The sequence below is a fragment of the Lutjanus erythropterus genome, chromosome 11 (assembly GCF_056507025.1).
Source record: "Lutjanus erythropterus isolate fLutEry1 chromosome 11, fLutEry1.hap2, whole genome shotgun sequence".
Classification (NCBI taxonomy): Eukaryota; Metazoa; Chordata; class Actinopteri; order Lutjaniformes; family Lutjanidae; genus Lutjanus; species Lutjanus erythropterus.
In genome coordinates, this window is record NC_139327.1 from 3,790,717 (window position 1) to 3,804,830 (window position 14,114).

Genomic DNA, 14,114 nt, shown 5'->3' on the forward strand with positions numbered 1-14,114 from the left:
CTAATACACCACGATCCATACACCTACTGGGGTGCCACCAGTGCTCCCAGAGCTTTACATACAGTAGTTTGAGTCATTCATTGGATGTTTTGTGTAACTGCAGTTACTGATGAATAAGTTTGGGTCCTGTACTCCATATTTGATCAATTGTATGTGTATAGTGTGTAGTCCAGTAATAGGAGCCTTTAATCAGTGCAGCATGTTCTTGGATGATATCAACAAGGTGCACAATCCCAGTTTGTTAATCCTGTATGAGTGTGAATGGCATCAGTGTGCCAGCACACTAAAAGTGCATTGTGGTACAGAGGACTCTAGTGGTCACCTGACAACTGGCAGCTCTCTGCCTTTTAATAAGTAATGAAGCTACTTTTGAATATTTAGAGGTTATGTTATGTGTCTCGAGTGTGAAACGCACTAACTTTGAAATGTGTAGTCGTTGTAGTGACAAACCTTTTATTTTTCCCCCCTTCATATTGTACTAGACGTGTAATTTTTGAATCAAGGGGAGTTGACTCTTGAGCTGGAAAATGATATCTTAAATTTCATTTTCAGTAATAACTGTCTTTCACATCATACACAGTACACCAGTAAGTGCAGTGATAGAGTATCGGTCCTGTTGAATCAGGGTCGGTTGATGTTTTGTGGCTTGTATAGGGGTGTTTTGTTGGTTGTTGTTATCTTATTCTAAACAAGGTCTCTTTCCCTCCACTGTTTGTGATGGACAGGAAGCCAAACTCACCGACCAGCTGCCGCTCATCATTGTCTGTGATCGCTTTGACTTTGTCCACGACCTGGTCCTTTACCTGTACCGCAACAACCTGCAGAAGTACATTGAGATCTACGTCCAGAAGGTAAAGCTCAGATGAGATGCATTCAAATGCATAATGATGATTATACCACATCCTTGTGTTACAGAAATAAGCTATTGAGATTTATTGTTAAATTTGTGTCTTAGGTGAATCCTAGCCGTCTGCCTGTTGTGGTTGGTGGCCTCTTAGACGTGGACTGCTCAGAGGACGTCATCAAGAGCCTGATCCTTGTTGTCAGGGGACAGTTCTCTACTGATGAGCTGGTCGCTGAGGTGGAGAAGAGGAACAGGTGCTGCACAATTCCACCCACATGTTTCTAAACATTAGAAACTAATTAATTTAGTCTCCCCAGATAATGATGATGATTTGAGCACAATTAGAAAAGGTTAATTATCAGGAGAGAAAATGTTCCATCCAATAGTTGCAGCTTTGTCTGGAACACCAGATGGTTGATATTTGCATCATAAGATTATGAGACATTTGGACAACTTATCTATGACTGACAGTTAATCTGTCGCTTATTTTTCTTAGGGTGTTTTCATATTTGTAGTTTGGTTCATTTTGCCCAGACCAAAAGAAAAAAATACACAGTATTGCGTTTTAGGTCTGGTTCAGTTCCTGTTATGCACTGAATTTTTGCAAATAAACCAAGAAGAATAAACATACAAATTTACACAAGTTATACACACCGGCAAGAAGCTCACTGATTGGACGGTTTTGACAACTGCTATCCTGCATCTAATATGAATATTCATGTTCTTTGTTGTCACAAAGAAATAATTGGTTTTAGGCATTAGTATTTTTAGACTGCAAATCAACCACATGTTATGAGTAATGGGTAGATAAAGGACAAAAAGGAGACATCTTGTACAGTAATGACTCAAGATTTAACACTGTGGGATCGCTGTGACACACTTTTTAATGCATTTAATGAAATGACAGAGTACCCAGGCTAGGATACAAGCACAGCAGTTTTAACAGCTCTTGACTGATTAATCAGGGAAAATTGTGCTATGTGCATACATGTTAGAAATAATTTGCCTTAATGAAGAGCTGATACATGGCTTATAATATAAGATGGCTTCCTGAAGAGATTTCACAATCAGCAGTTAGATTTATTAGTAGTTATCTTTTTAAATCATGCAAAATGGCCTATCTGCTGTCGTAAAATCCTGTGGTTTTATTTGTTTTCACACCACAAACAAAGCACACCAGAGTGCACGTAGAACCAGACCGAGTCACAGTTAGTCAAGCAGTCTTAGTCCCATAGTTTGGTCTGCACCAGGGTTCAAGTGACTGCTTTCAGACCAGCTTAAACAAATTGTACAAACAGCAGACAGACCAGATAGTTATGAATGAGGGAAGTGTAGAAGCACCCTAAGATACTTAGGGTTATTATAGCTTTTATAATAACAGTATTGCAGTTTAGGAATAATTTGTGTAATTGTTATCTTTTATGCCAGTAATATTAATAATCAAAATGGTCTAATTGTTGATCTATTCTCCTCTGAAATAGTCTGTTTTCTGTCTCAGTGATGTAGATCAAATTAACAGTCAGGATGTTTGTAATTGCTTTATTTTTCGTCAGCCAAATTAAACATCTAGCAGGAATATCACCTTTACCGATCACTTACAAGGGAGTCGAAGTTAGGGTCTCTAAAAGTAAGATCAGAGACAGTGGTCAGTTCAGCAGGTAGTTGTATTGTTACAGTGGTAGTCAGCAGTGGGAAACAAGTAATGTTTTTGGGAAGTAACAAGTTGAAGGTTGTTCCTAAAGTCAGACTGTTCAGAAAGTACAGTAATCGTAAGAGGAATTTTATACCAACATAACAAGCCTAAAGCAGGTCCCCCATGGAGAACCTGATCTATCTAATGCACCAGGCAGCTTGCGAATTGTGCTTCACCCCTGTCTGAGATGATGTGTGAGCAGTCAGAGTGAGTCCTTACATGTTTTGTTTTTTTCTGACAGACTGAAGCTGCTGCTGCCTTGGCTGGAGTCCCGCATCCACGAAGGCTGTGAAGAGCCTGCCACCCATAATGCTCTGGCCAAGATCTACATTGACAGCAACAACAACCCTGAACGCTTCCTGAGGGAAAACCCTTACTATGACAGCCGTGTGGTAGGAAAGTACTGCGAGAAGAGAGACCCCCACCTGGCCTGCGTGGCCTACGAGAGAGGACAGTGTGACCAGGAGCTGATCAATGTGAGCGCCTGTCACCCCCTGTGTACCCAAATGTCTCCTTCAGTTTTGATGTAGTGCATTAAACTGTCTTGTCATTTTTGTTTTGTCATATCAGGTCTGCAATGAGAACTCACTATTCAAGAGCTTGTCTCGCTACCTGGTCCGCCGCAAAGACCCTGAGCTGTGGGCCAGCGTGCTGCTGGAGAGCAACCCCTACAGACGACCACTCATTGACCAGGTAAAGTACACACAAGACGAGTCGCATTTCATTTGATACAACTGCCTGCCTCTTGTCTAAGCCTCTATCCCTTTGCCCACAGGTGGTGCAGACAGCCCTGTCAGAAACCCAGGACCCAGAGGAGGTGTCAGTCACAGTCAAGGCCTTCATGACCGCAGACCTGCCCAATGAGCTCATTGAGCTGCTGGAGAAGATTGTGTTGGACAACTCTGTCTTCAGTGAACACAGGTGTGTAGCTGTAACTGTCTGCTGTGTTTCCATGAGACATTTCAAAATCATTGAAGAACATAAGTGTGCTGAAAGCTTTGTGTCTTTTCCTCTTTTCCATAGAAATCTGCAGAACCTGCTGATCCTGACAGCGATCAAAGCTGACCGTACCCGTGTGATGGAGTACATCAGCAGGCTAGACAACTATGATGCGCCTGATATTGCTAACATCGCCATCAGTAACGAGCTCTTCGAGGAGGCCTTTGCCATCTTCAAGAAGTTTGATGTGAACACCTCTGCTGTACAGGTCAGTCATCAGCTCTTAAAGTTAGACGAATACCTTATTGACTGAAGTAGTGTTGATTCTTTTTTGTTTATTTTTCAACCTAGGTGCTGATTGAACACATTGGAAACCTGGACCGGGCCTATGAGTTTGCAGAACGCTGCAATGAGCCGGCTGTGTGGAGCCAGCTGGCTAAGGCTCAACTACAGAAGGACTTGGTTAAAGAGGCAATTGACTCTTACATCAAAGCTGATGATCCTTCTGCGTACATGGAGGTGGTGCAGGCTGCTGATAAGAGCGGTAAGGAGACTTGTTGAGCTCAAGTGAGAAAAGATGGTGGAGGGAAAAAAGCATGAGACTTGGTTAATGTTTTATTTCATAGTGACTTAAGTGTCTAAGGCTGTGCTGTTCTGCTTCTGCCAATGGGGCATAGCAGAGGCAAGGAATACCACCTGACTTACTGTAAGTCGATCAATCAGAGAAAGCTGTTAGTTGTTTGCCAGTGCCACTTCGATTGAAAGCAATCAATACAGGGCACATCAGCTGTGTTGTGAGTTTGTTGTTTGAGTTTTATCCTCCAGGGGTATTTGCTGATAGTTGCAGCTAGTGCAGCATTTCTTGATTGAAAGAGCACACTATCAGCATAAAATACAGTCCAGCCACTGTGCCACAAAATAGAAAAGGGTTAACATAAAAAAACTTACCTTGCGAGGCAGTTGGATTTACAAGATCACGCGAGAATTCATCTTGTCTGGCTTAAAGTTATGTTCTGTGGCTGAACCAATTGAGGAACTACTGACAGCTGCAGGCGTGCTTTCAGTGAGACAGTGAGACAGCGAGACAGTGACAGCGAGAAGCAACTGTTAGTTTGACAACAACAATGGTACCTCTTAAAGAGGTCAGTGTAGATGCTGCTATGGCATCAGTCTGATCAAAATTGAAGAGAATTGTTTCATTAAAACAATGGACATCAGCAGTAATAAATAGATGTGTGAGATTCAGAGAGGGTAGTGGAGATGGCTTGCTGATGACCATCTCTGAACAGCAGATGACTGTCTCTCCCTTGTAACCTTAACCTCAAGGACAAATAATCCCAGCCTTGCTGCTCAGAGAGGAATGCATGGACTAACATTCCACATTCTTCCAAGATAGCAACAACAAAATTAAATGTGTTCATCAAATGAGAGGTTTGCAAAAACCTGCAAAATGTGTTTGAGTTTTTCCCTTCAACTTAAATCAGAAAAATTAAGAGTGGTTGCAACATGGAGCCCACTGCTCTAGACTCAGTCAGTGAGTTTTGCAGCTGAGGGAACAGTGAGCTTGGAAAGACCCAAGAGGGAAACATGGTGCCAGACTGCCAGCAGTGGAAGCCCCAGTGGGACTTTGTCGCACAGGGGAAGTACACCAGGAAGGGTGGGAAAAGGGACCACAACATACTAGTTAGGAAAAATGTACCATAGAGCAATTGCCCTCACAGACCGCCATCTCGTCCTAATTTCTATGCAAAAAAAGGTCAGTGGGTCTTTGAGAGTAGGAAGGCCAGCCATTTATCTTTAGTTATGGATGCTAAAATAGTTTTCTCAATGGAAAAAGATGTTTTTGCTCTACTGGCTTTGATAACAGTTTATCAACCTTATGTGGTTTGTTGATCTGATTTGTTTAAATTATTATTAAGTTATTGGTTTAAGTTAAGACATACAGTGATTGACAGATGTTTCATCCAATCACCTGCCAAGTTTTTTTTTGTTTGTTTGGTTTTTTTTTGAGAGTGCCCGCACTTTTCCACATAGTTTCATTGGATAACTTCCCACATTGTGTTAAAATCCATCTTGCACATCAGGTTATGGAAGCACACCAACACTTAATCTTACCATCCATGTGTTTCAGGTAACTGGGAGGACTTGGTTAAATTCCTTCAGATGGCTCGTAAGAAGGCCCGTGAGTCCTACGTGGAGACAGAGCTGATCTTTGCCTTGGCCAAAACCAATCGCCTGGCTGAATTGGAAGAGTTCATCAACGGACCCAACAATGCTCACATCCAACAGGTTAGCCTCAGGCTGAAAGAAGCCTTTATGAATAAGTTTTAAGGTCAGTACTTAAATACTTTGTCTTTATCGCATCTGTTTTGTAGGTTGGTGACCGCTGCTATGACGAGAAGATGTATGATGCTGCCAAGCTGCTATACAACAACGTCTCCAACTTTGGTCGTCTGGCTTCAACTCTGGTGCACCTCGGGGAGTACCAGGCTGCTGTGGACGGTGCCCGGAAGGCCAACAGCACCCGCACCTGGAAGGAGGTGTGCTTCGCCTGCGTGGATGGAAAGGAGTTCAGACTGGCTCAGATGTGCGGTCTCCACATCGTGGTGCATGCCGATGAGCTGGAGGAGCTGATCAACTACTACCAGGTAAGATTAAGGCATTCAACATCTGGTGTATTATCAAAAGAATCATGTCACACAGGAGTGTGTAGTGTTTGCATTTAGTTTATCTTATCATACCATGTCACATAGCCTACATATATACATAAACATTTCCCACACTCCGTCCTCTCTCTCAGGACCGCGGTTACTTTGAGGAGCTGATCACCATGCTGGAAGCCGCCCTGGGCCTGGAGCGCGCTCACATGGGGATGTTCACAGAGCTGGCCATCCTTTACTCTAAGTTTAAGCCCCAGAAGATGAGGGAGCATCTGGAGCTCTTTTGGTCCAGAGTCAACATCCCAAAGGTCCTGAGAGCAGCGGAGCAGGCTCACCTGTGGGCCGAGCTGGTCTTCCTGTACGACAAGTACGAGGAGTTCGACAACGCCATCATCACCATGATGAACCACCCGACAGACGCCTGGAAGGAGGGACAGTTCAAAGACATCATCACCAAGGTACAGCTTGATTTAATATTAAAACTGAGATCGTGTTTTAAGATCATTACATTTTTCTCTGAAGTGATTGTATTTGACCTTTTCAGGTGTTTATTATTCCCTCACATGTGACAATTCCTGAATCAGTAGTTCAGAGTCAATAAAGACTGTATTTAAAATGCAACAGTATTGCAAAATTATAATCATCATGCCTCATATTGCACTATAATCTCGATCCAGTGTTTATGCTTCTTATATGATTGTTTATTTTTTGTTGTGTTTTTCCCTCTGCACTCTGTGTAGGTGGCCAATGTGGAGCTGTACTACAAAGCCATCCAGTTCTATCTGGAGTTCAAGCCCTTGTTACTGAATGATTTGCTCATAGTGCTTTCCCCCAGACTGGACCACTCCCGTGCCGTCAACTTCTTCACCAAGGTACACTTTAATCTCTCATTATGATAGAGAAGGAGTTGGATAGAAACGTTCTCTGTTTGTTAAGACAAAGTGCATTTCCATCCATTTATTTTCCAACCTGAGTGGAAACACTAGAAAATTCAGAAAATAAAACCCAGCCAAAATATTGTATAAATGCTTGGCTGAGGTAGAAAAGTTGTAACAATAAAAACAAAATTTGACCAAGATAATGGACATGAAGAATTTGATTTAAAGTCTTGTCACTGAGATATCTCCTTGACCTCTTTCTCTGCAGTAGTTGGAGATTTAGCGCCACCAACTTTTAGCTGTGATGCACTCATCTCCTAATATACACTCAACAGTAGTGGATGAAACTATAAATTTGCATTTCTTTTAAATTAAAATCTTGGCTAAATTTGTATTGAAACTTGATTAGAATACAGACTAAACTGAAACAAGCAAACCCTTTCTATAAAGTAATAAAAACTAAACTGAGTATAAAACAAAAATTAAAAACGAAATGAAAATAACGCAAAATGAAAAATACAAAATTGTAGTAACTCTGCTCATGTGATGATGATTGTACATGTGTGTACACAGGTGAAACAGCTGCCTCTGGTCAAACCCTACCTGCGATCAGTACAGAACCACAACAACAAATCAGTCAATGAAGCACTTAACAACCTCTTCATCACAGAGGAGGATTATCAGGTGAGCCTTTGACTGTGCTGCTGTATTTTGCTAGATCTTTTTATTTCATGAATATCATCATTCTTTGATTTAATATTTTTTTCTTTTACCGTCACTCTCATGTTAGGCACTGAGGACATCAATAGATGCCTACGACAACTTTGACAACATCTCGCTGGCTCAGCGTTTGGAGAAGCACGAGCTGATTGAGTTCAGGAGAATCGCTGCCTACCTCTTCAAGGGCAACAACCGCTGGAAACAGAGTGTGGAGCTCTGCAAGAAGGACAAGCTGTATAAGGTGCTCTTTCACCCCCCCAAATGTTCACCTTTCTGTCTTTGTGAATGTTTCTGATAGACCATTCCTGAACGTGTCTGTGCTGCATCTCCCCTGCAGGATGCCATGCAGTACGCGTCAGAGTCCAAGGACACAGAGCTGGCAGAGGAGCTTCTGTCCTGGTTCCTACAGGAGAACAAGAAGGAGTGTTTCGCCGCCTGCCTGTTCACCTGCTACGACCTGCTGCGACCTGACGTTGTCCTGGAGACCGCCTGGAGGCACAACATCATGGACTTTTCTATGCCATACTTCATTCAGGTCATGAGGGAGTACCTCAGCAAGGTGGGTCAGCTCGTTTCAGGCTGGAGTTCACTGAACTGAGGAATAAGTTTTGATATAAATGAAGGACAAAAAGCTGTGCAACGCTGCTGTCAGGAGCAATACAATGTCTGCAACATTTAAACTAGGTCTAACTTTTCAAGAAGGATGCTGAGTAATATTCATAATCAATTATCTGTTATTAGGCCTCTTTTTAATTTTTTTTTGCTGCATAAAATATTTGAGCAGGAACATATTTTCTTCCTTTTTTGGTCCTTTTTTGAGTCTGATCCATAAACCAGATATAGTAGTCTACTAAGAGTTAATAAAACCATTTTTTTTTCTAGAAACATAAGTGGCTGCAACTGCAAATAATCAGAACATCTGGCATATTGCCAGATGTTTGAAAATTTAGAATCCTTACAGTATTCAAAATATGAAGATGGCATAATTTTCCTGAACTCGACAGTTAAAATTGTCAGGATCAAATGAAAGACAAACCAGAATGGTTGTCTGTTTACCAAATTTCTTTACAGGGAACTATTTTTAATTTTCTTATTCTATGCTGCACCTCTTCTCTTCCAGGTTGATGCAGTTAAGGAACAGGTGAAAGTTTAACACTCTGTTTGATTTTTGAGTTTTTAGCTCGGACGACTGCAGCCTTGAGTGTGCATGGTTTTAGCTACACTCTCACTTCAACACAGTCACTGAAGCATCTTTCAAGCTGACATTGTAGTTGTTGGGGAGCTCTAGATATGAAGTCTGTAATCAAATTTCTAGTCTGAGAAAATTAAACTGTAGCTGCTGTCTGCTGCGAGAATATGCAAACGGAGATTCATTCACCTCATGTTAACATTAACCTGTTTAACATATTTATCAGAAAAAAATGTAAAAGTGTAATTTTTGTAAAGTAGTTGAAATGTCCATCTAAACCACCAGTCCCCAATCTAGAGGTCCTGTCCTGGGTCACCAAAGCTGTATGGGGGGTTGCAATTTAAAGGGGCGTAAGAAAACAAATGAAATAGAAATTTGTATTATTATTTAAGATATCAACTTAAAAATTATCTAACTGGACAAGGGCACATTGAAAAACAAAAATGATCACAGAGCCCTTCACTCTCTGCTAAACATCCTCGTCCTGCATTAGAAAAGTACAACCAAAGAGCTAATAGAGCAATGACCAAGTGTCAGGGAGAGATAAACAATGAAATGGTCTATTAAGTATGTATGACTGTTAAAAGATTAAAGAAATACATTATACACGCAGAAGAAAAACTTCCTAAAAATCCTAGAAGATGTAATATGTCTACAACATTCACAGAAAATTAATTGCTTAAAATTGATCCAAATCCTTCATTTTACTTAAACTTCCTGCAGTTAATTTGGTTCAGTGTTTGGGTTCATTATACAGTTTCTGAGTCGTTCTGTTATTGTTATACATAAAATGTAACATGAAATATCTATAAAATAAGTCAGGGTCTGCAGTTTCCTGTAAGGGAAAATGTTGTGAACCACTGTTCTAAACTACAGTCTCTCTGTGAATAAACTTCAACCTGTTAATCTAGTCATGAAATGCATGCAGGTCAGATCAGCCTCAGGATGGGATAGTAATAAATTAGTCATATGCTTGTGGATGAGGAACAAATGAGGGATAAGATGATACTTGCTGCTGGTTTTGAGGGACAGACACAGTACAAAAGAACCCTTTATTAACTCTTTATAGATTATCTGAACCAAAGATGCACATTGCGTTAGTTGTCAGACCAGTTTAAAAGAACTATGACCCAGCAGCAGACTGTGACAGAGATTAAATCACCAGTCCAAAAATACAACATTGTCTACCCAGGGGAGTTTGTTGGAGAAAATGCACCGTGCACAGCAGCTTTAGTCATGGTTGAAATATCAGTTTTACCTTCTGAATCCATGAAAATAGCCATCACATTGTTTGTTACTGGGGCTCAAACAGTGAAGAAGCTTCAACAAGTATAATAAATCCTCTGCAACGTCACTTCAAAGTGCATTTCCTCACTGATATTGACACTGCACACTATGAAGCCGTATGTGTTGTTAAAGGTTGTTGACGTATCAGCTGGTTAATAGAATAAAGCATGTGTGGAAACGCCTCTTGCTGACACTTAAACAGCAGGCTCCTGGTTGTGCCTGGCTTCCTTCCTGTAGAAACTGTAGACAGCACCTGGCCTGAGACTCACCCCCGCCCCCCCCCCATCCTCCCACCAAACTGCATCTTCGTGCCGCAGCCTGTTCGTCACTGCCAGAGGTGTGACACAGAGAGCATGGTGAAGCTTCAGCTTGTTAAAAATGTGTGCAGAGAACTTTAATTAGAGAGCTTCTGTTTTTCTGAAGAGGCATGGAGAAACTGATAAATGCAAAATGTGGAAGTGCACTGCTGAGCAAGCCTTTACTTTGAACTATAGAAATAACCTGCATCCAGGTGCTGCTGCTTTCCCCCTGAGGACCTCATATCTGTACATTTTGCTTATTGCTGCATCTGACTTGCTGCCTGAAGAACTTCTTATTATTACTTTTCATTTATTCATGTATTTATTTTTATTTTCTTGTGAGGAAATGTCTGCTTTTATTGTTACTGTGAGGCAGGCCACCCAGAACGTTAGAACAGAAGACATGAAAATAATTAACTTTTTTTTTTTCTTTTTCATGTTATTTAGCATTACCAGGTGGACTTGTGTGGTCTGAATTTTGGGCACAAGAAAGGAGTGACTGAAAATATTTATTAATGCATTATGTTCTGTACAAACTGTAGAATTTATGTTTAAAATGTGAAAAAGCTTAAGCAAATAGTACTTTAGGTATTTGTGTTTTGGTTTATCTTGACGTTTGCTTAGCGTGTTGACCCAGATGACCATCCCTGTCACAAAAGCTGTCACAGATCAGTTAATGAATGTACAGTACATATAACTGTAATCTGTTTAGCCTGTTGTCTACTTACTTAAGTGTTGTGGCTTTGTTCTAAATGCTCTTATTTCATTTGCCTTGCAGGTAGATAAACTAGAAACCTCAGAGTCCCTAAGGAAAGAGGAGGAGCAGGCAACAGAGACGCAACCCATCGTCTATGGTAACAGTCATCTAATGACATCAGTGTCCATTTCACTGTGATGTAAAGCAAAAGAAATGGTCTTCATTCCACACGTGCCGCTTTCTGGTCCCTAGATGATCCAGTGTCTCTTGTGGTCATTGAGCTTCACAGAACTAATATAGAATATTAGATTTTTTTAAATGCCCCTGATAATGTCAAAAATTAAACCTGAAATAACTGGGGGGTTTTGTTGGCCACTTGGGGGCAGCAGTTACAACCTTAATGTGTATAGCAAACAGCTAGTCACCAACTGTTTTTCTCTGATGTTTGGTTCTGAGCAGGTAGTCTATAGTGGGTTGTTAAGAGGTTTTCCTCCAAAAATGTTGCTATGAGACCTGTGAGAGTGAATCAAAACAGTAATGCTATAAAGCTCTGTAAAGCCAAAGGGAGGTCCAGATTCAGGTGATCAGTTTCAGTAGGTTCATCACTATGAACGACTGCTTTCACATTCGTAAGTGAATATATGATACGTTATTATAAAAATATTGATGATGGTAGCTCATGTATTGCTCTATAACATTAACTATTAAATGCCAAACGAGAAGCATCAGAACTGTATGTGTTGATCAGATTTGATTCTGAGAGACCAAACAACCCACAGACTGATTCAGGTTCAAATGTTGTTCAGTCCTGATTGGTGCACAGATGCATGTGCCTACTTCAAACTAGAAGAACAGAGAAAAAATAAATGCAGAGATCACTCATGAAAGAACTATTCCAAACTTGGCAGAACATGTTTTCTTCATGTAGAATCCCGTCAGTCAGAAGTAGATTGAGAAAATAAGGTATCGGGTCCTTTTAACCAAAAAAAAACCTCAGGCAGGGAAAGTTTGATAAATGTAATGCGGTAAGAAACATCAGGGAGTTTTACAAATGAGTCACAGGTCAACGCATTTTACAACATGTTTTTCATTCGTCACAGTAGATATTAACTACTGCTTTCAGTCCCACAGCTGAAAGCCAAAAACAAAGATCAACAAACCAGTGAGGAAGCACTGTGAGCAAATCATTAAAGTGGCTCTGGTGGAAATAAAACACCACCTACATGTTTGACCCCTTCCCTGTGTGTGTGTGTGTGTTGCAGGCACACCTCAGCTGATGCTGACAGCTGGCCCCAGCGTACCTGTGGCCCCACAGCAAGCTTATGGCTACGGCTACCAGGCGCCTGCAGGATACAGTCAGCCAGCAGCTCAGCCAGGCTTCGGCTACGGCATGTAAAGACCCCCTTACCCCTTTCTCTCCACATGCAGGCTGGAGCAACTATCCATCCATCTCCCACAGTCCTTCACCAGACCATTTATTGTCTCCTCCTGCACTCTACAAGAAGCAGAGGATAATACAGACAAACCTTGTTCTTTTTTTTTTTTTTTTTTTTTAACTTTTTTTCCCCCTTTTTAAACTTTCATGAAGGACTCAAGTTTTATTTTTGTTGTCAAAGAAAAAGATTGCATCACAAAGATTAATTTTCTCACATTCCGTATTGACTAGATTAATTTTTCTTTTGTCTATTTTATTTGAATGGGAAATGGTTTATGTACAATGGGGGGCTTGTGGGAAGAGCTAGTCCTCTTCTCAGTTTAAAAAAGGTCTGTTGTGAAGCATCTGATTTGCACTCTGTAGTGAGAAGAATTAATGTAGAACCTTTTCCTTTTGATGTGTGTGAGCAGCTTCTTCTGTCCGACTGTAAAATGCATTTAATTATTGTATATTCAGACACAAAAAAATGCTACTATGTTCTTCTATATTTGAACATGAGACTGCCGCTTCCATGACCACAATCCTGAAACACTACGTTGTACCAGTCGTGTCCCACACACACACAGAGACACACTTCAGGGCTGTTTCTTGAAGAAAACCCGAGAGTATTTTACATACGATTTACAGGAAAGTTTGATTCTTTCCAGCAAAGCCTATGCAGGACTCTCCAAATAAATTTGCATTCAAACGATATTTCCATGTTCTTTAAATACTGCTCTTAACGTGGGACCATTCCACCTCAGGAGGGACTGCAGACCTGTTTGTGTTTGACTAACATGCCCCATGCCCCCTCCTTAATGCTGCGGTTTGTTTCTGCTGGATATCAGTTGAGGTCATGGGAGAGACTTTTTTCAAACTTTGTTCTCCTCACGTCCCTTTGAGGGTTGCCTTTAACCTTTTCAGTTGACCCGCTCATCCAATTCAGAAACAATATCACAGGACTCGTGGTAATTTGAAGTTTTTATCAAAGGCTTGCGTGTATACAAGAATCAATCATTAACTCCTTTGAACTTATATTCTTAAATAAATTACCTTAGATTTAAATTGTGCACTTAAGATACTTGATTGTGCATAATCAGGATCATAATGAATGAAACAGCGGTTTTGTTTTCCACTTAAAAAAAAAATAAAGGCTTCTTGTTTGTCAAGAACAGTCTGATTGTGTCGTACATGTGCGCTCATGCAGGAGATGAATGCAGTAAGGGGTCACATTTGCTTTCCATCCATTTCAGACCCACAAAAATGGAAGTGATGTCATGTTGGTGATATTCAACAGGGTTTCTGCAGGTCCTTAAAAGTCTAAAATCAAATCATTTTTAAATATGATTCTGACAAGTCTCAAATTAATTAAATTATGATGTGAATGTTACATTTATAAAGCTGCAGTAATTTCAGTCTTACAAATCTTTTTGGGGAAAAATTGAATTGATCGAGCATTAACAATTACAAAGTGAAACTAACATTGAACCGATA

At 40.7% G+C, this 14,114-nt stretch overlaps 1 protein-coding gene across 2 annotated transcripts in view; it reads left to right on the top strand.

Moving 5' to 3' along the window:
- The window catches only part of cltca (clathrin, heavy chain a (Hc)), a 40,595-nt gene extending 26,803 nt beyond the window's left edge, over positions 1 to 13,792 (top strand). Inside the window, exons 15-30 of one of the 2 annotated variants that reach the window (XM_084730491.1) lie at positions 726 to 851; positions 956 to 1,098; positions 2,779 to 3,013; positions 3,108 to 3,230; positions 3,313 to 3,458; positions 3,561 to 3,744; positions 3,828 to 4,020; positions 5,608 to 5,765; positions 5,852 to 6,124; positions 6,277 to 6,594; positions 6,877 to 7,008; positions 7,588 to 7,698; positions 7,805 to 7,975; positions 8,072 to 8,293; positions 11,288 to 11,363; positions 12,469 to 13,792. In XM_084730491.1, coding sequence (XP_084586617.1) covers positions 726 to 851; positions 956 to 1,098; positions 2,779 to 3,013; positions 3,108 to 3,230; positions 3,313 to 3,458; positions 3,561 to 3,744; positions 3,828 to 4,020; positions 5,608 to 5,765; positions 5,852 to 6,124; positions 6,277 to 6,594; positions 6,877 to 7,008; positions 7,588 to 7,698; positions 7,805 to 7,975; positions 8,072 to 8,293; positions 11,288 to 11,363; positions 12,469 to 12,602 — 2,745 coding nt within the window. In that variant the 3' untranslated portion in view covers positions 12,603 to 13,792. Of the gene's footprint in view, positions 1 to 725; positions 852 to 955; positions 1,099 to 2,778; positions 3,014 to 3,107; positions 3,231 to 3,312; positions 3,459 to 3,560; positions 3,745 to 3,827; positions 4,021 to 5,607; positions 5,766 to 5,851; positions 6,125 to 6,276; positions 6,595 to 6,876; positions 7,009 to 7,587; positions 7,699 to 7,804; positions 7,976 to 8,071; positions 8,294 to 8,854; positions 8,903 to 11,287; positions 11,364 to 12,468 lie in introns of those variants that run through there. The other variant, XM_084730492.1, reaches the window with a different exon arrangement.
- The last annotated feature ends 322 nt before the right edge of the window (positions 13,793 to 14,114 follow it).